Source organism: Amphiprion ocellaris, chromosome 6 (genome assembly GCF_022539595.1).
Source record: "Amphiprion ocellaris isolate individual 3 ecotype Okinawa chromosome 6, ASM2253959v1, whole genome shotgun sequence".
NCBI lineage: Eukaryota > Metazoa > Chordata > Actinopteri > Pomacentridae > Amphiprion > Amphiprion ocellaris.
This window is the reverse complement of record NC_072771.1, coordinates 24,375,208-24,395,806: the sequence shown is the minus strand read 5'-3', so window position 1 is coordinate 24,395,806 and position 20,599 is coordinate 24,375,208. Positions and strand designations below refer to the sequence as shown.

At 40.4% G+C, this 20,599-nt stretch overlaps 1 protein-coding gene across 1 annotated transcript; it reads left to right on the top strand.

Moving 5' to 3' along the window:
* Positions 1-1,639: 1,639 nt before the first annotated feature.
* pole (polymerase (DNA directed), epsilon) lies at positions 1,640-20,485 on the top strand. Its single transcript, XM_023269880.3, has 48 exons — positions 1,640-1,887; positions 1,997-2,132; positions 2,817-2,897; positions 3,156-3,200; positions 3,276-3,368; positions 4,143-4,297; positions 4,390-4,534; positions 4,615-4,695; positions 4,814-4,921; positions 5,007-5,117; positions 5,237-5,322; positions 5,416-5,535; positions 5,844-5,976; positions 6,064-6,177; positions 6,279-6,491; positions 6,579-6,686; positions 7,471-7,599; positions 7,680-7,782; positions 7,883-8,029; positions 8,116-8,261; positions 8,377-8,525; positions 8,670-8,762; positions 9,035-9,337; positions 9,460-9,655; positions 9,841-10,055; positions 11,076-11,178; positions 11,289-11,369; positions 11,458-11,580; positions 11,731-11,940; positions 12,064-12,276; positions 12,373-12,516; positions 12,624-12,764; positions 12,965-13,118; positions 13,476-13,582; positions 13,751-13,927; positions 14,011-14,234; positions 14,701-14,921; positions 15,009-15,213; positions 15,417-15,590; positions 16,155-16,280; positions 17,188-17,320; positions 17,454-17,655; positions 17,756-17,887; positions 17,980-18,173; positions 18,367-18,567; positions 18,681-18,806; positions 19,891-19,980; positions 20,086-20,485. The coding sequence occupies exons 1-48, from the start codon at positions 1,820-1,822 to the stop codon at positions 20,206-20,208; spliced, it is 6,882 nt and encodes a 2,293-aa protein (XP_023125648.2). The 5' UTR covers positions 1,640-1,819; the 3' UTR covers positions 20,209-20,485.
* The last annotated feature ends 114 nt before the right edge of the window (positions 20,486-20,599 follow it).

Here is a 20,599-nt window from a genome sequence, read left to right as displayed (position 1 = left end):
TTTCAAGTCACTCGGAGCAATACTCTCAAATGTTGATGTAGCTGTGACTTTAACTGCTAAATAACACATACAGAATATTTATCAAACAGTTGACAAATTATCACAAATGAATTCACAATTGAGGGGCCTTGGACAAATATCGTAACGTTGCTTTATTATCACTGATATTTAACCCTTAGATGCACGAGTGATTGGACCTTACGGTCTTCTATAAGTGGATCAAAAATGACCAGTATAAGAATCAGTGTGTTTTTATGTCATTATTGTCATTTTGATTAAGAATAATAATTTGTACTGTTGTTTGTATTGAATTTTTGTCCACACAAGAATGATTTCATGATTGAAATACATTTATTTTTCACTTTATAACAGATTTTGAACATTTTGATTATTGAAAAAGAAGAATATTACACAGAACAGCAGTAGAAGAACGTCAACATCCATTTTGTTGACACTTTTCCACTCTTTTCCTCCAGCTGTTGCTGCTCTCCGTCCCTCCAAGTTTGTGCACTGCATCACCTCTTGCATGATATTATCAGTAATAAAGAGCTTGAGGTAGAGTACAAACATTACAATTTCTTTAAAAGTATAAAAGGTAACTTAAAAATGTAAATTTTGTGAAATCAAAAACATGTTTTATGAGGAATAGCTGGAATATGAAATAATAAAAAAAAAATTTCAGATAGACAGAAGATATTGCAAGAAAACGACCTCACCGGGTCATTTTTGACTGACTTCTGCATCTAAGGGTTAAATACATGAATAAAATATTGAAATAATATAAAATAATGTCAAATCAGTAGTTTAGCCAACAAGCTAGCTGGCTAAAGCTACAGCAAGCTAACGTAGCACAACACTAGTAGCTTAACATAGAGTTAGCTAGTTAGCGTTTTAGACGGACAATATTACACTTTAAATTGCTGGTTTTAGCCTGTATGTTAACATAATGGATAATAGTGTATATAATTTATTACAAATCTACCATTAACAAAGCTAGAAGTTGTTTATGTCCATGAGGGGTCTCTTACCTGATGTCAGTGGGGACGTCTTCCCTCAAAAGTAGAGATTGTGCACTTGATCACAAGTAGATGTTCAAGGAACGTTCCTCCAAAGTCAAAGTAATGGTCTTCTTGTAGTACCACCATCCTCGTTGGTTGGCCTAACTGGCTGATGTAATGCATCCCTATTTGTCTGTATTTTTCGGAATTTAACATAATATTGATTAGGCACCTCTACAATGCTTTGATGTTTGTATTTGACTGGGAAAGTTGGATTTTCCAGTAGGGTGTAATTTATTTGACCTTGCACTTATTCCAAAAAATACCTCAAAAGCAGTGATATACAGGTTTTGTTGTTCAAAGTAAAACCACAATTTACTGGATGGAGCATTGCATTGTGAAAAACAACAACAACAAAAAATACAGCTGCCTTGAGTTGCCTGATATTACACAAAAAAGGGATACAATCATTTAAATGTGAGAAACTGATAATTACATCGACCTCACAGTGACTTGAATGCAGCATTCAGTTGGACGGGGTGAAGTGAGGACGTGAAACGGTGCGGAGTTTTTCTGTTCGGGTGATTCATCTGTGCAATAAACTATCTTCGTTCTTCCGGTTCTCAGCGCTGCTCTCGCGGCAACTGCAGGAACGCGCCAAAATAAGAAAACAGAGCGTGACAGCGAGAGAAAGACGGGAAGACAGACCTCTGAAATATCAGCAGAGTCCTTTCAAATGCGGATTTACTCGTATATGTTTGAGAACTGAGCGGGTGTTCGGTTTATTTCTCCGTGTTTGGGCCGGAACACGGTGACAGAAGATGGTTCTGCAGAACAGCGGACGGTACAGAGCGGACCGAGGACAGGGTGGAGGAGATCCAGACAACCAGTAAGTTGGCTTTAAGTGGTTCTACGGACGTAAAAATGTATTTATTAAGCAGGTTAATAGATGACAAATGTAATAAGAGAATTTAACGTGGTTGTTATGTTTGAACCAGGGATGATGGCTCCGGGATGTCGGCCCTCAAGCGGCTGGAGCGCAGCCAGTTCACCGACGAGATGGACGCCCGCTTCGGATTCGACAGGATGAAGGAGCCGGGAGAGAAAACAGGCTGGTTGATCAACATGCACCCAGTAAGCAGAGGCCGAACTGTGACCACGCTGATTTTAGAGATGTTAGATAGAATGAAAACCAAAAAGTGAAGGGACCGTTGTTTATTTACTTTCCAGCAATGTGTTTTAATTAGCAACTTTCCATCAAGGCACCACTTGACTCCACACCACTGCCTGCTCTGCTGCATGTGCTGCTCAGTGTATTTTAGACAACAAATTCATGTGCAATGTTACTTTTATTAAAAGTTTGTGCCATATTAGTTTCAGTATTATGTGTAACATTTAATTTATATGTGCATTGTTTCACTGTCATGTCACTGTAATGTGCAATATGTAATTTTTCAGATGCAATAATTTCAATTGTAAGTGTAATATATATGTGTGTGTGTGTGTGTGTGTGTGTGTGTGTGTGTGTGTGTGTGTATTGGTACCGTATAACTTTTCTATTAGATGCTACTTTTCTTATGTCATTTTGTTTTTCTGAGCAATATCTGGCAGAAGAATTTCCTTTGGGGTTAATAGAGTTTTATTCTATCCTGCCTAACTTGTTTGAACATATACATTGATTCCAATATATTAGTGATCATATTGGCCATTCAATATATCACCGAGGCTCTGCCTGTAAGTGTACACAGTGATCTGTGTTCTGCTGAGCCGAGTCGGAAGAAGTCACACTAAACACTTTGTGCTTTTCTGCTTTATCAGACAGAGATCCTAGATGAAGACAAGAGGATGATCAGTGCTGTGGACTATTATTTCATACAGGAAGATGGAAACAGGTTCAAGGTGCGTCCTGCCTATGAGACAATTGAATACCAAATCAGTTTTACTTGTATAACTCATTTTAAAACAGAGTAGACTAAAGTACTGTGAATGGTATGAGACAGGCAACAAGAAAATATGTATGTGCAATAAATTAAGAAGGAAACCTGAGTAAAAAATTGCCAAATCAATGTGTAAAAATAAAATATCACAAACAGCAGCCAAAAATCATTGAAAACCCTGAACTTTTCCTTTGCTCTAACATATTCTTCCTGTCTGCAGGTGGCTCTCCCCTTCAAGCCATATTTTTACATTGCTACTAAAAAGGTAAGTCAGTGACTGGGATTTGGTTGTGATACCATGTTAAAAAACTTTTTCATTCATTACAATGTTCTTTTACAGAACTGTGAGAGAGAAGTCATCTCATACTTGTCTAAGAAGTTCCAAGGGAAGGTGGCAAAGCTTGAAATTCTCCCAAAAGAGGACCTGGACCTGGTGAGAGTTGTGTTTTTACTGTACTGTGAAAGCATTAAATTGAGTCTTGTTGTGTAACTAAAATCACATCGAGAAGACTGGAGGATTGGACACATTCAGGGTCTAAAATTTTGAGCTTAATTTTCTGCATTCTAATGAGTTTTTATTTATCACCATTTCTACATGAATTTATGGTGGAAACATGTTTATTTATCAAAACAAAACGACTAAGTGACTATTTCGTATATAAAGCAAAACATAAAGCATTATGGCTCTCAGGCTTTCTGTATTCCTATCAAATATTTATCATTCTGTACATCACCTTTTCTAGTCAACACACAATACAGGCCTGATTTAGCTTACTCTGTACTCTTGCTTATTTTCTTTGGGAAAATAAATGTATGTCACCTTTTCACATCACTAATAAATGTATTTGATTGTATTTATTTATAGACACACAAACATATCACCCATATGTGTGTTCTGGGATGATTTTTAGGAATCCTGTACATCTCAATTATATTGGTGAAGCTTTATTGAAAACAACACTACAACATACTTTAGCCATAACTGCTTAAAACAGTGTTTATATTTGTTACAGAGCAATCCCTGTTGAAGGCATTGTTGCGTGTATAAGTAACATTGCAGCATTTTTTCAAAATGAAAGTCAATGTGTATTTTCCTAAATATTGTGGGGGACAAATCACCTGTGTACCCCCCTAACATCTTCACCTATGGCTGTGTTATTTTGATGTAGATTCTAAAACACAGAAATGCTGACTTGTTCTCCTGCAGCCAAATCATCTAGTGGGACTAAAGAGAAACTACATCAAGCTGTCATTCAACACTGTGGACGACCTTGTCAAAGTTAAGCGTGAAATTTCCCCGGCGGTACGCAAAAACAGAGAGAGGGAGCAGTCCAATGATGCTTACACCTCAATGTTATCCAGGTATCACTTTTCCCTTTAGATTCTAATAAGGTTCACCCTGAAATTCACAGTTTTATAATGACCTGTGGATGCCGTTTGTGTTTTTTTTTTAGCGCCTTATCAGGTGGCAACGTGACCTCAGCAGATGAAGACTGCATGTCCAAGAGTATTTCAGATCAGTTAGACAACATAGTGGACATGAGAGAGTTTGATGTGCCTTACCATGTGCGACTGTCCATTGACCTTAAGATCCATGTGGTAAGAATAGCTGTCTGTTGTCCCAGAGTTGTAGAAATCCTGCACCTATTTCTCTAATCTTCACTGACTTTCCTTCTCAGGCTCACTGGTACAATGTTCGATATAGAGGCAGCGCTTACCCGCCAGAGATTGTACGGAGGGATGATCTTGTGGAGCGACCAGTACGATGATTTAGTTATTTACACAGTAAAATAAAATGCCTTATCTGTGTTTAATTATGCAGAAAGATGTCTTTGTGTCAGAACTTTTTCATCAAACTATGTTTATTTGTTCTTTTAGGATCCTGTTGTTTTGGCTTTTGATATTGAAACCACCAAACTGCCACTGAAATTCCCAGATGCAGAGACGGATCAGATTATGATGATCTCCTACATGATTGATGGACAGGTGAGTTTTATCCCATTTACATGTTTTATGTTATCCTTCATATTATACAAGTTTATTATATTTAGTTTATTTTTATATTTTATAGGGATTTCTAATCACAAACCGAGAGATTGTCTCTGAGAACATTGAGGATTTTGAGTTCACTCCCAAGCCTGAATATGAAGGGCCTTTCACTGTTTTTAATGAGGACGATGAGGTTTGTGGCTTAATAACTGTGCAGATGCTTCAGCACAATTTACAAAATAGACACTTGATTATATAATGCAACCCTGTATGATGGTGTGAGTGTAATAACATGTTATAACATGGTTGCAGGCTGCTCTCATTCAGCGCTGGTTTGATCACGTTCAAGAAACAAAGCCAAACATCTTTGTCACCTACAATGGAGACTTCTTTGACTGGTGAGCTGTTATTTTGCTGTTTCCAGAAACTGCTTATACCATCATGTTTTCATCTCACTCCCCCACCTCTCATACCGTTTTGATTCTCTCAAGGCCTTTTGTTGAGACTCGTGCTGCCCTCCATGGACTGAGCATGCACAGGGAGATTGGCTTCCAGAAGGACAGCCAGGGAGAGTACAAGTCCAGTCAGGCCATCCACATGGACTGCTTAAGGTGTGCACGCCTGTGACACTGTTAAAATTACATCAGTGTGATTAAATTAGATCTACATCGAATAATTGATTTGTTGTCAACTATTTTAATAATTGATGAATCAGTTTGAGAATTCTTTTAAAGAAACAAGTCAAAATTCTTAAATTGTAACCTATTAAAATTGTGTATTCCCTGTAGTTTAATTTACTCATCTAACACAGTCATGTAAAGATTATATATATAGTCTGTTGACAAAGCTGAAGATCTTTCGGACATCATTGCGGCTGTTGTGAAACACTGATTTGACCTTTTTCACCATTTTCCTCCAGGTGGGTAAAGAGAGACAGCTACTTGCCAGTTGGAAGTCACAATCTGAAGGCAGCAGCAAAGGCTAAACTGGGCTACGATCCAGTGGAGCTGGATCCAGAGGAGATGTGCCGCATGGCAACTGAGGAACCACAGGTACAGCACTTCAGTTTTCACAGCCTGGAATATAAAGACCTTAACTGTTTTCAATTTCACTGACTTTTTCTTCTGTCTTTCTGTTAGACTTTAGCAACCTACTCTGTGTCAGATGCTGTGGCCACCTATTACCTGTACATGAAATACGTTCACCCCTTCATCTTTGCTCTGTGCACCATCATCCCCATGGAGCCTGATGAGGTCTGTCTAACATGTGTTGCAAAAGGAGACTGAAATCCAAAAACACAATGCATTTTACTGATTACTCATTTATTTTTTTCGCGTTGTCTCTCTGTCACCAGGTGCTGCGTAAAGGCTCTGGGACTCTGTGTGAAGCCTTGCTCATGGTGCAGGCCTTCCATGCCAACATCATCTTCCCCAACAAGCAGGAGCAGGTCTTCAACAAACTGACAGACGACGGCCACGTCATGGACTCTGAGACCTACGTGGGTGGCCACGTGGAGGCGTTGGAGTCTGGAGTGTTTCGCAGTGACATCCCCTGCCGTTTCAAAATGGTATAGTGGAGATGATTTTTTTTTTAAATGCTAATCTCATACATCATGCTTGTCTGCTTAAAATGTGACAGTTTGGTTTGTTAACAGAACCCAGCTGCATTTGACTTCCTGATGCAAAGAGTAGAGAGAACGATGCGTCACGCCATTGAGGAAGAGGAGAAGATCCCTTTGGAACAAGTCACCAACTTTAATGAGGTATGCTGACTTTTCATTTTGTCCATGCTGTGTCCCGTGTAAAAATAGTTTTGATTTTTGGCAGACAGATGTGGTTACCCTTTGGCAATGTCACTGCAAATTTGCATCAAGTTTAAGTTTGTATAGGTAAAGTAGGTTTGTGGCAAAGTTGTGATGTACTTCCAGCTCCTGAAAAAAGTATGACAAACAGTCCAATCAGGTACAGCCACTAGTCATAGGGTGACTGGAGACTATCTCAGCTAACACTGGCTGACAGCCATTCGTGCTCATAATCACATCTTTAACCGGTTTAGAACCTGTTAACCTACCATACGTGTCTTTGGACTGTTGGATGAAGCCCGAGTCCATGACTTAGGATGAAGGCAGGGTTCACCTTGGACAGGTTTTCCATTAAATATGTGAAATCTACATAAAAGGAATTAGTCACAAACTTGCTCCAAACAGTAAACACTTCAGCTGTTTTGCATAAAGTCAGGCAGGAATCTAGTGCAAGTTTGTCACAGCTCTAATTTGCTTTTGATTATTTGACCTTGCTGCAAATGTGCAGCAACATTGCTGAAGGTTAACTACAACTGTCTGCAATAAATGCTATCTATGGCAAACATAAACTGATGTGTTTGAAACCAAAGGCAAACATGTAAACAAGATCTTTAGCACTAGGAGTAAACTACCAGTGACCACATTTGTTGCAAACATTTTATTTTTGTAAGGGGTTTCTTTTTTGTATTGTCACCCAGCATTTTCAGTATAAAATTATTAAATATCTCTGATGGTATTTTTGTAGGTCTGCGATGAAATCAAAAAGAAGCTGACTTCCCTGAAGGAGGTTCCAAACAGGATCGAATGCCCCCTCATCTACCATCTGGATGTTGGAGCGATGTACCCCAACATCATTCTCACCAACCGCCTGCAGGTAAAATACAAGAAAATGCATGGGATAACATGTAGAAATGCTTGAAATTCTCTGTTTTATTTTTATACTTTTATTTTTAGCCATCAGCTATGGTTGATGAGGCAACTTGTGCTGCCTGTGACTTCAACAAACCCGGCGCCACCTGTCAGAGGAGGATGACCTGGCAATGGAGAGGGGAAATCAGTAAGTCATTGTTGTAAAATTCTCTTCTTCTGGTTATAAAAATGTTATTGTGAACTGAATTTGCACAACCTTTTTTTTTTTTTTTTTGCTCTGTCTGCAGTGCCTGCCAGTCGCAGTGAGTTCCACCGCATCCAACAGCAGCTTGAGTCTGAGAAATTCCCACCGTTTTTCCCCAACGGTCCACCTCGGGCCTTCCACAGTCTCAACAGGGAGGAGCAGGCCAAACATGAGAAGAAACGGCTGGCAGGTACTTCTTTGATTTTGATTAGATTTTGCGTATAAGCAATCTAAGCTTCAAAAGCAGAGCAAGACTTGTTTTTTTCCGATTACCAGACTACTGTAAGAAGGCCTATAAGAAGGTACACGTCACCAGGCTGGAGGAGCGAGTTACCACCATCTGCCAGAGAGAAAACTCCTTCTATGTTGACACTGTCAGAGCTTTCAGAGATCGACGTTACGAATTCAAAGGCCTTCATAAGGTCTGTATGAATCTCTTCAGTTGTTTAGTCTTTAAACTCTCTTTCATTTAAATTCTAGTCTTCGTTAGAATTATTTGCTGTAAAGTCATTGTTCTTTGCCTCATCATTGCTTAAGGTGTGGAAGAAGAAACTGTCATCAGCTCAGGACAGCGGAGATGCTGCTGAGGTGAAGCGCTGCAAAAACATGGAGATCCTGTACGAGTCTCTTCAGCTGGCTCACAAATGCATTCTCAACTCTTTCTATGGCTACGTCATGAGAAAAGGGTATGAGTCAACTACAGTTTTCATCTTTCACTCATCAGATATCCAGTTGCACTGTTACTTGAGCTCTAAAGCCTTTTACTGCTGTGAAATCAGTCAGCGCTGAGTGGCCTGACGTCGTCTGTGCTGTCTTTGTGTCTCCATTAGGGCCCGCTGGTACTCCATGGAGATGGCTGGTATTGTGTGCTACACTGGAGCCAACATCATCACTCAGGCCAGAGAGCTCATCGAACAAATAGGGTAAGTATCATAATGATAATGCGATGTCTGATTACAGAAAGTACCTTCTTGATCAGTGCAGGGTCAGTTAAGAAGAGACTGGAAGAGATCCACTGACTTGTATGGGAATGTTTCATCAGCAGTTCTTTGCCAAAATGTTGTTTTGAATCCAACTTCCACATAATGGTTTTTATCTCACTTTTTTTTCCTGTAACCTGCATTTAAAATACCAGATGTTGCAGATCAGGTTACTCAGCCGAAAAACAATAAATGTCCACTTCTCTGTGATTCAGGAGGCCTCTTGAGTTGGACACCGATGGTATCTGGTGTGTTCTCCCCAACACCTTCCCTGAGAACTTTGTTGTAAGGACCAGTAATGAGAAGAAGCCCAAGGTGACCATCTCCTACCCCGGGGCCATGCTGAACATCTTGGTGAAGGAGGGATTCACAAACGATCAGTACCATGAGTTGGTCGAGCCAGCATCCCTCACTTACAACATCAGATCAGAGAACAGCATCTTCTTCGAGGTGGACGGTCCGTATCTGGCAATGATCCTACCTGCTTCGAAAGAGGAAGGGAAAAAGCTGAAGAAGAGGTATAGCAATAGTTCGGTTTTTATTTGTTTGCTATTATTTAATAATCACATTCTGGTCTGTAAGATTTAGTTTCTTCTCTTGTAACAAGTTTAAGGATTCAAGGTTCCTTTGTTCTTTTAAGGTATGCTGTGTTCAATGAGGATGGGTCTCTGGCTGAGCTAAAGGGTTTTGAAGTGAAAAGAAGAGGAGAGCTTCAGCTCATTAAGATCTTTCAGTCATCTGTGTTTGAAGCTTTCCTCAAAGGTACCACTCTGGAAGAAGTCTATGCATCTGTGGCCAAAGTGGCCGACTACTGGCTGGATGTGCTTTACAGCAAGGTAAACATCTACGGTCAAAAGCTGGAAAACAGTAGCTTGTTACATGTGTTGCTGAGTTTTATTATGCAACAGCTCTTTATTGCCTTATGAGTAACATTTTCAGAGATAAAACTCAGTGAAAACTTGAACTCCTATTCTTATCTTCAAAACAAAAGGCCCATTGACTTATTTCATTGGTGTTCCAGGCAGCCAACATGCCAGATGCGGAGCTGTTTGAACTGATTTCAGAGAATCGCTCCATGTCCAGAAAGCTTGAGGACTACGGAGAGCAGAAGTCGACATCTATCAGCACAGCTAAGAGGCTGGCAGAGTTCCTGGGAGACCAGATGGTTAAAGACGCTGGTTTGAGCTGTCGCTATGTCATCTCCCGAAAACCTGAGGGTTCCCCTGTCACAGAAAGGTGAAGCAACAGCTCTGAAAGTCCACTTTCAAACTACCATACTGGACAGCGTGAGGTTGTTTGCAACCAAATGCCACTTTCATGCAGTAATTCTGTGTTTGATGGTTCCAATCCTATAAAGGTTGCCTGAGGCTGGAACTGTAGCATCATTCATATTACAGATAAACCACAAAATCACACTACACATTTTTGACTGTGTCTGAACAGCAGAATGCATGGTCTGTCTATCCAGGGCTCCATCTAATAGTTAAAACGTTTGCTTGCTGAATGTGAATGCATGGCGCATGTGAATAAAAAGACTTTCCGTCCTTCTTCAACGTGTTCATATCACGGTGGCGATGAAAATACATTTTATCAGTTGGCACTGCCTGTATCACAGCAGACGCTTTGACTTTTTCAACAGTAACATTACCTCCACCCTACAATGATAGATACAATACAACTTCATGTACTTGCTTTAGTTAGATTTCACTAGGTTGCTATATTTGCTGAAAAGTAGAGTTACAACAAATATTTGATTAGTTGTCAATTATGAAATGAATTGCCTACTACTGAGATAATTGATTAATTAGGGGAAAAACAAGTCTAATTTCTCTGATTCCTGCTACTTAAATTTCCATATTTTCTGTTTTTTTTCCTCTGTGATGGTAAACTGAATATCTTAGTGGACAAAACAGGACATTTGAGGACGTCATGTTGGGCTTTGGGACACTGATTAACATCTTTCACCATTTTCATAAACAATAAATAGACCAAACAATTAACTGATTAATTAAAAAAAGATGAACAGATTAACCGATAACAAAAATACTAAAATTGCACCCCTATTGAAAAGAACACTATAGTGATAGATATGATCGGGTTGGTATGATAGAATCGATTTCTGGTGTTGACGTCAACAAATAAAACGATGTCAGCACTGTTCCTCCAATATCAAATGTCTGTAGGAAACAAACACTTTGCAATATTAACAGAAGTAAAAGCCTTGAGGTTTACATTGACTGATTGTGTCTCCATCAGGGCCATTCCTCTGGCAATCTTCCAGGCAGAGCCCAGTGTGAAGAAGCATTTCCTTCGTAAGTGGTTGAAGATGCCCAGCCTGCATGACCTGGACATCCGCTCTGTGAGTTGTTATTTATTAGATACAAAAAACAGAGGAACAGTTTTTGCATGAATGAAATTTGATTTTGTGATCTTCTGTCATTTTAATTTGTTCGTTTTGGACCTTTCCAGATCCTTGACTGGAGCTATTACATAGAGAGGTTGGGTAGCGCAATTCAGAAAATCATCACCATCCCTGCTGCGCTGCAACAGGTAAAAAAACTAAACAAGAAAAAAAACATTCAATTTATGTCCCAGGTTTATCTTGGCATGAATTTTAATTGTTTCTGTTGAACTTCAGGTGAAGAATCCGGTTCCCAGAGTGAGGCATCCCGACTGGCTCCACAAAAAACTCCTGGAGAAAAATGACATCTACAAGCAAAAGAAAATTAGTGAGCTGTTCACCAGTGAAGGCAAGAGGCAGGTAGGTTCACCTCGCAGCAAAATTAAATGATCAAATCAAATGATCGACACAGTAAGTTTACCCTGGATAAAGAATAGTGTCTCCAACCACAAGCCCACATGTCTGCTCTATTATTCACCTTTTTTCTCCAAATACCCTCACCTCTTTCAGGTGGCCTGCCAGTCTAATGTAGCTGGCCAAGCCGCTGACATAGAAGACTTTGGGATGCCACCCAAACCCCTGCAGCCAGCCATCCTCATCAGCACCAAGCGGAAGAGGGCTTCACAGGGAGATGATAGCCAGGTGGAGTCTCAGGACGTCGAGCTCACACAGTCCTGGAGAGAGATCCTGGGACCACCTCCACCTATGGGAACGACACGGGTACGAAAGCAGCAGTGTCGGCTTACCAATTCCCAGTCGACTGATAAATCTAATTTGAAGCTATTTAAGATTTGTTCCTGGATGTTCTCATACATGTTTAAAAATGACTGTGTGTTTATGCAGGAACAGCTCCTTGTGTGGCTGCGTTACCATAAGAAAAAGTGGGAGCTGCAACTGAGGCAGAGGAAGGAGAGAAAGAAGAGGAGGAGGCTTCTGGATGGCGAAGCTCAGCCCGTCGGTGGAGGAGTGATCCGAGATGGCCCCACCACCGGCCTGGGAAGCTTCCTCCGCAGAACAGCACGCAGCATCCTGGACATGCCGTGGCAAATTGTGCAGGTGGGGACAAGTTACCGTATAATGATCCTCAAATAATTGAACAAATAGCAAAATCAGAAGAAAATAGTGAATAATGTGATATTTTCTTTCTCTCAGATTGCAGAGACGAGTCACCCTGGTCTGTATAAGTTGTGGGCTGTGATTGGAAATGACCTCCACTGTATGAAACTCAACATCCCACGGGTGTTCTACGTCAACCAGAAAGTCCCAAAACAAGAGGAGGGACCTACGTACAAAAAGGCATGCAAAGAGAAGATCCAGCAAAAAAAAAAAAATACATGAATGCTGAAAGCATGTTTCTCCATAATCAGTTAAAGAAGTGAATTTTCACAACCATGTGTCCTCAGGTGAACCGCATGCTGCCACGCTCCAACATGGTGTACCATCTTTATGAGTACTGTGTACCAGAGGACATGTACCAGGAGCACATCAATGAGATCAACGCTGACCTCTCTGCACCAGACATTGAAGGAGTCTATGAAACACAGGTTTCTATATATTCCTCTCTAGCATTTTCACAACCTGTGTGTCTGTGAGTCCGGTGTAGCATTACTGACCTTATTGTGATGACATTATACATATATATAATTGTACAAATATGTGCAAAATGCCTTTCTATGTATACAGCTTTGATATATTGCTTTAGGCAAAATACATCATTAATGTAAGCACCTCTCCTTCCTTTCAGGTCCCCTTGCTGTTTCGTGCATTGGTGCAGCTCGGATGTGTCTGTATGGTCAATAAGCTTGTTGTGAGGGATCTGGCCGGCAGGGAGGCGGATACTTTTGATCTGGAGCATCTAGAAATAAGGTCTCTTGCCCAGTTCAGCTACCTTGAACCTGGTAAGACCTGTCTAAGACACTGTTTATCTTGAATTTTAAATGATCCTACAGAGATTATTTGTTTAGTTTGTTTTGTTGCTCATTTGCTTTGACTCTAACTTAATATTGGCATGGTTAGATTTGAAAGTGCTGACAGCAGGAAGATGCCATAACTTAATGTTAATCCATCTAGTACAGTTTTGAAGCTTATTACATGAAATATTTACTATTTACCTAAACAATCAAGGTTTATTCATGGGTGGATTCAAGGTAAAGTTCCTGGTGGAACAGTGGACTATTACATAGAAAGAATTTGTTATATCCTGCACATGGATTTTGTTATGTGTGACAACTTTCTACATTGCTGTGTCTTCTCAGGGAGTGTTCGCCACATGTACTTGTATCATCACTGCCAGGGACACAAGGCTTTGTTTGGCCTGTTCATCCCCTCTCAACGCAAAGCTAGCATCTTTGTCCTGGACACGGTGAGAGGAATATCACTCTTTAAATATGACTTAAACATTTTGTTGGTGTTTTTACACATACGTTTGTGTATTTGTTTTCTCTTTTCCTCTCAATACTGATATCACAATAAATTGCTCTCCAGCTGTAGAGAGTAATGCTCAACATGTGTCACTAATTTGTGTTTTTAGGTTCGAAGCAACCAGATGCCCAACCTGAGTAACCTCTACACAGCTGAACGCACCGCCCTGCTGGAGAAAACAACGGAAGAGCTTCTGCCTCCAGAAAAACATAACTTTGAGGTTCGAGCTGAAAATGACATGAAAGCTATCTCCAGGGCACTGCAGCGCATTCTGCTGAACTACAAGGTAAAATGCACTGGTCATGTAGAAATACAGACAGATGTTTAAGGTGTGTTCATGTGAGTAAATTGGTAAATGTCTGTTTCCAGGAGGAGCGTCGTGGACCCACCCTTATTGCTGTGCAGTCAAACTGGGAGTTGCGGCGATTGACAGCAGGGATGCCAGTGCTTGAGGAGTTTCCAGTTGTTCCAGTACATGTAGTTGATGAGATCAGCTATAATGTGCTGGACTGGCAACGCCACGGTGCCAGGCGCATGATCCGACACTACCTCAACCTGGACAGCTGCCTGTCACAGGCTTTTGACATGGCCAGGTATGAGCTAAGCACTAGCTCTGTGTTCATATTCCTACAACACATGAGGCTATCAGATCAGCTTTCCTTTTTTTCCCAACAAATTAGTAAAGGTGAGTTTTTTACCTTGACATGTTTCGACTGCGTCTACAGTCTTCCTCAGAAACGTCATCTGACGTGTGATGACGTCACCTTTTTATCAGGTGACCGGCTTGACAGATTCTGACAGATCTTTCAGAAACTCACCTTTACTAATTTGTCTGGAAAAAATGAAACACTAATCTAATAGAATAAGATGACAAAATGAACATAATCAATCTAACAAAATATGGACGTGTCTTTATTTTTCTTATAACAGCTGATTTTAATTCAAATCCTCTACCAGCCTCTTAGATGCCTAATGTGTTTTATGTTCATTTTTGTTGGCAAATTTAGTGTCAAACAGCATTAGAATTTTTAAAACATCCCTTTAAAATCTCACTTTCAGGTATTACCACCTGCCTGTGGGAAACTTGCCCCAGGATGTGTCAATCTTTGGATCAGACCTGTTCCTGGCAAGACATCTGCGGAAACACAACCACCTGCTGTGGCTTTCACCCACAGCCAGGCCCGACCTCGGAGGAAAAGAGGCTGATGACAGTCGTCTGGTCATGGAAAGTGATGAAAGGGGCTCCGTGGAGATTAATGCTCAAGGATGTTATTCCACAGGTACACAAACACCAGGAGTTCACAGAAAAGAACAGTTGTTTTAAAGGTGTCTTTCTCTGCATAAAGGGATTGTCGTGTTTCTTCCAGTATGTGTGGAGTTGGACCTGCAGAGTCTGGCTGTAAACACCATCCTCCAGTCGCAGCATGTCAATGACATGGAGGGTGGATCCAGTCTGGGCGTCAGTTTTGATGTGATCCAGCAGGCCTCATTGGAGGACATGATGTCCGGAAACCAGAGCGCCAGCGCTCTCGCTAGCTACGATGAGACTGCTCTCTGCTCCAACACCTTCAGGTATGTGAACTCCTGTTGTGCACAACAGTCGAATCCTGCTTTCATTCAGTCTAGCAATAGAGGTGTGTCAGGCAAATGAAAACTCTTCACATTTCTGTTGAGGTATTCAGCATGTTATGCTACTGTTTGTTCATCACTGTTAAAGCAGGCAAGTCATGTTTAATGTTTTGCTCAACCCACCGTTTTCTGTGCTGTATGAGCAGGATCTTGAAGAGCATGGTGGTTGGATGGGTCAGAGAAATCACACAGTACCACAACGTGTACGCCGACAACCAGGTGATGCACTTCTACCGCTGGCTGCGCTCACCAAACTCACTGCTCTACGACCCTGCACTGCACCGCACGCTGCACAACATTATGAAGAAGGTGTTTCTCCAGTGAGTGTCACATCCTTTATACTGCTAAAACCACCCGTCACTTTTTAGACACATCTTGAAAGCTTGTTTTGAAATTATGGTAAAATCTCTTACTTGTTTAAATGCAAACTACTGTGTCATTAACAGTTTACCAGATGGGGCAGGTTTTGATATTCATCTCATTTAGCTCTGTTCCATGATTTAGTAAAGTGTTTAAGTTTTTACACTGATAAAAGTATTTTAATAAAATTACTTATTGTACCTAAATATGTAAAATAGATTTTACATAGAAGGCAGAAAATTGCCTATCAATCACCTGTGAATATCAGAGAGCAGAGGTTCAAGTGAGGGTGAGTCAGCTTACTGAGTTTGTGATTTGCATGGTTCAGGCACATAAACTGTGCTGTCGATGGGTAAAATATTATTAATGTCAGGTTTTGAATTGGATTAAACTTACGGGAAACTGGACAAAATGATCCTCATGATGTTTTCATTTTTCATACGTCCCCACCTCCTGATGAATGCATAACTGCTGCAGTACTCTGTTCCCTCATTAATCATTCTCTCGTTCTATTCTACTGTCAGGTTGGTTGCAGAGTTCAAGCGTCTGGGCTCAACTGTAGTGTATGGAAACTTTAACAGGATCATCTTGTGTACTAAGAAGCGGAGGATAGATGATGCCATCGGCTACGTAGAATACATCACCAACAGGTCAGACATTTGTACTTTCTTGTTATAATTATTATAACTTAGTTTCTGAGTTTATTCACTTCTAACTTCTGACCTGTTTTTGAAATTAATATAAGCATGTGTCAATACTTTATAGACCCTCTCCCATAAAAATCTACTCAGGAAGGGGGAATTTAAATGAAAATACTAATATTAAATGAGCAATGACCCACATTAAAAATGTTAAAATGATACATTTACCATAACTGACTGTATACACTACCACCCCATCTCATTCAATGCTTTTTATTTATTTGTATTATTTTCTACATTGTAGATTAATACTGAAGATCAACACCTTTTTGTTTACAACATAATTCCACATGCATTCTTTTATAGTTTTGATATCTTCAGTATTAATCAACAATGCACAAAATTATTAAATAAAAACCATTGAATGAGAAGGTGTGTCCAAACTGCTGACTGGTAGTGTTTGTTTGTCTTCAATGGTCTGAAATAAAACCTAGAACAAACAGAAATGGCATAATTACCCATTAGAACTGTTAGATGATGTTGTGGTCTCCATTATAGGAAGTGATTTCACTAAAGCAAACTTAAAGGAGAAGCATTACTCATTACACTAATGGAAGTAATTTAAAAAAAAAAGTGAAATTATGCCGATGTATCAAACCAAAATTGTTGCATGACGCAAAGTATCTTCTGGGATTGTGGTTATTGTGATATTGTCAGGAAGCATTACAGCAGCATTTCTAAACCTCTCTGACACAACAAGCAACACTGGCTTTATATGTGTGAACATTATTGCTAATAATCATTGCTGGATATTTTCCTTGATTTCATTATCTTTTAAAAATCAGTTTTGACATTTTTATCACGTTATATGTACTGGAAACCCCAACAAATCACCCCCCAACTGTTTCTTTTCTAGCATACATTCCAGAGAAATCTTCCACTCTTTGTCTATCTCCTTCTCACGATGCTGGGAGTTCCTGCTGTGGATGGACCCAGCCAACTATGGCGGTGTGAAGGGCAAACTGCCCTCCAGCATTTTGTATGGAGAGGTACTCCTCACTGAAACCTGTTTGTTTTCATTCATTGCTACTTGGAATAGACAATAAAGTTATTCTGTTCTTACTCTTAACTATAGTTTACTGATTGCAGTACTTATTCTCCCAACTTGATGGCCATTTTTAGGAAGGAGCCAAACAGAAGAAAAGCAAGCAAGGAGAGGGAGATGAGGATGGCAGTGAGGATGAAGATGAAGAGGATGCTGAGGAAGATGACAGAGACGGAGAGACAGATGAAGTAGAGGAGTTGATTGAAAGCAACTGGAATATCATGCAATATCTTCCCCAAACCGCCTCCTGCCAGAATTACTTTCTTATGATTGTCTCGGGTAAACAAAAAACAAACAAACAATAAAACATCAGATTTTTTTCTTTGCTTGTCCTGGTATGAACTACTCCCAACTCTTACACACACCTTTTCCATGTCAGCCTACATTGCAGCAGTCTACCACAGCATGAAAGAGGAGCTGAGACGTAATGCTCCCGGAGCGACGCCAGTCAAGAGGCGTGGAGACAGCCAGGCTTCCCAGCAGGCAGTCGGGGATTTGAGTGCTCTTCCTGGTAAGATGGTTTTGGAGGCTGCTTCAGCTAAAGAAGAATTCTGTTGTGTTTCTTAAAAACGGCGCAGTAAAGTCCTAAACTCTCTCCCACAGGAATGATCTCCTTCTCCCAGGAATATGTGTCCAGTGAGCTGACGCAGAACTTTTTCACCATCACCCAGAAAATCCAGAAAAAGGTGACTGGTACCAGGAGCGTGACCCAGACCTCAGAGATGTTCCCCATCCTGCCTGGTTCGCACCTACCACTCAACAATCCAGCACTGGAGTTTATCAAATATGTCTGCCAGGTATACCAAAACACCACATGATTGATACTTGCCAAATTAAGGAGTAGTAATATTACACCAACAAAATAACAAACACGTTTCAAAGTGCTTGTCATCTGTAATGTGTTGGTTTTTCATCTTGCTGCTCTGAACAATTTTCATTCAAGCTAATGCACCAGTTATTGAAACTTCTCACCACTTCTTCTCTCTTCAGGTGCTTTCTCTCGATGCCAACATTGTGAATCAGGTGAACAAACTGAAGAGAGACCTCCTGCGTCTCGTGGACGTTGGAGAGTTTTCGGAGGAAGCCCAGTTCCGTGATCCCTGTAACTCCTACATCCTGCCTGAAGTCATCTGCCACCTCTGCAATTTCTGTCGTGACCTCGACCTTTGCAAGGACCCATCAGTGGCTCAGGTAAGAGCTGAGCAAAGAAGAGCATCACCTGATAACAGCTTGAAGTTTATTACGGTATCTTCTGCTAGAATTTAGATATCTAAGTGAGGTGAACTGTGCTGTGTGCTTCTTAGGATGGATCAGTTCTGCCCCAGTGGTTCTGCTCCAACTGCCAGGCGCAGTATGAGACAGAGTCTATTGAGATGGCTCTGGTAGAGGCTCTGCAGAAGAAGCTGATGAGCTACACGCTGCAGGACCTGGTGAGTAAAACAATGCTTGTATACTTTATAGTCAATAGATCAGGCCAAATGCAATGCATCAGGACATGCACTACTGTTGTTAAAGTTGAAGCGCAGGACTTTTACATATAAATTAACATCTGTTACTTTTGGAGCCCATGCCCCGCAATGCTATTTAAACCCATAAGAACCAGAGTTGTTGTATACCAGAGTTTTGAATGTATCATTTGTGGTGACATTCATGTGTTGGCAGAGCTCCAGATTAAAAAATAAAATTTGCCATTCAGATGACAGATAACAGTCTAAAAAAGCAGTCGTTTGCTGGCGATGACACACATCATAAGCACATGACTACAGTCTTTGCGTTGTTACACTCACTACCAGAAGAGAGAGACTGAAAGTTGCCCACTGCAGGTTAAAGTGTAAGGGTTCATATCCTCTAGATTCAGGAGTCACTTCAACGCTTCAGATTGATTGTCTTTGTAAACAGCTGTGCAATGAACTCTGGTAGCGTTCCAAGAGACAGCGCATCACATTGCCCACTACTTTTAAACAAAAAGTTGAGGGGTAGTTCTCCAGCCACCACTCACCACGTCTGGAAACTGCGGGAACAACTCTAAAATCAAGACAAATTCAGCAGCTGTATGGCTTATTTCTCATCTCAAACATTGTCAGAAGTGCATTTTGGTGCACCTTATTAGTAATATAATTAAATATTTTTAAATAAGGTGCTGTGTAGGTCTGGTTTTTAATTTAGGAGTCAGCTGATTCTCAGTGCCATTGATTTTTCTAACTAATTGTAGAGAATTTCAAGTCTCCTCTATGGTGGAATCAACATATTTTAAACTTAGGCTTTTCAAATGTACACATTCACCAAGAAAAGTAAGAAAACTTCTTTAGCAATGTAAAATGTGCCATATTTTGTGACATTGCCAATATTTTATTTTTAAGCTGTTAACAGCCAATTCTGATGATAATACAAATGTCATTGTGAATCCCTATTTTCCAGTTAGATTTCCTGTCTTACATGCTCTTTAAGTCTGTGTCACTTTGACACATTTCTCTCCTGATGCTGCCTCACAGCTTATAACTCTTGCGATTTCAGGTGTGTACCAAATGTAAAGGGGTGAAGGAAGCGAACATGCCTGTCTACTGCGGATGTGCTGGAGACTTTGACCTCACGTTCTCAGCCAAGGTTTCTGCTCTCAAACATATTGCATCATTCAGTTTAGTGATGAAAGAATGTGATTGTTCTCATTTCACAGAGCTGCTTTGTTTTTCTTTTTTCTCCCATCTATAGAGCTTCTCTGAGCAGATCAAGGTGTTTCAGAACATAGCGTCTCACTACAACATGAGCTTCCTGGAGGAAACCATTGACTGGTTGCTTGTTATGAGTCCTCAGATCAGCCAGAACAGCCATTAAATGTAACATCCGCCACAGAGGCCTCCAGGTGCTCTGTGGCAACTGAAAATTGGGGAACACTCGATGCTGAAGCTTTTATATTTTGCCAGGTGATGGACTTCATCAGCCTTGATGTCTGGTTCCGTGCTGAGCAATCGGGTATAATCAGGACATTGATGAAGCAGATTTTAAAAAGAAATCTGTACACTTTAGATATATTTGAATTCTTGATTATGCCACATTGCAACTATGTATGAATTTCAGGTTTTCACTGTTAATAAATATTTTTTTAAGTGTCTGAACTGTGAACTTGTTTGTTTTTGCTGCTGCATGATTTGCTGTGCTTCGGACAGCAGGTCTGATGCAAAAGGAAAAGTATAAACATCTTTAATGCCATCTACTTTGCTGACTT

Coding starts and splice junctions, on each gene's coding strand:
- pole (XM_023269880.3), top strand. CDS start 1,820: ATGGTTCTGCAGAACAGCGGACGGTACAGAGCGGACCGAGGACAGGGT. Junction 2,133..2,816: donor GGTTGATCAACATGCACCCA/GTAAGCAGAGGC, acceptor CTGCTTTATCAG/ACAGAGATCCTAGATGAAGA. Junction 4,922..5,006: donor CCTACATGATTGATGGACAG/GTGAGTTTTATC, acceptor TATATTTTATAG/GGATTTCTAATCACAAACCG.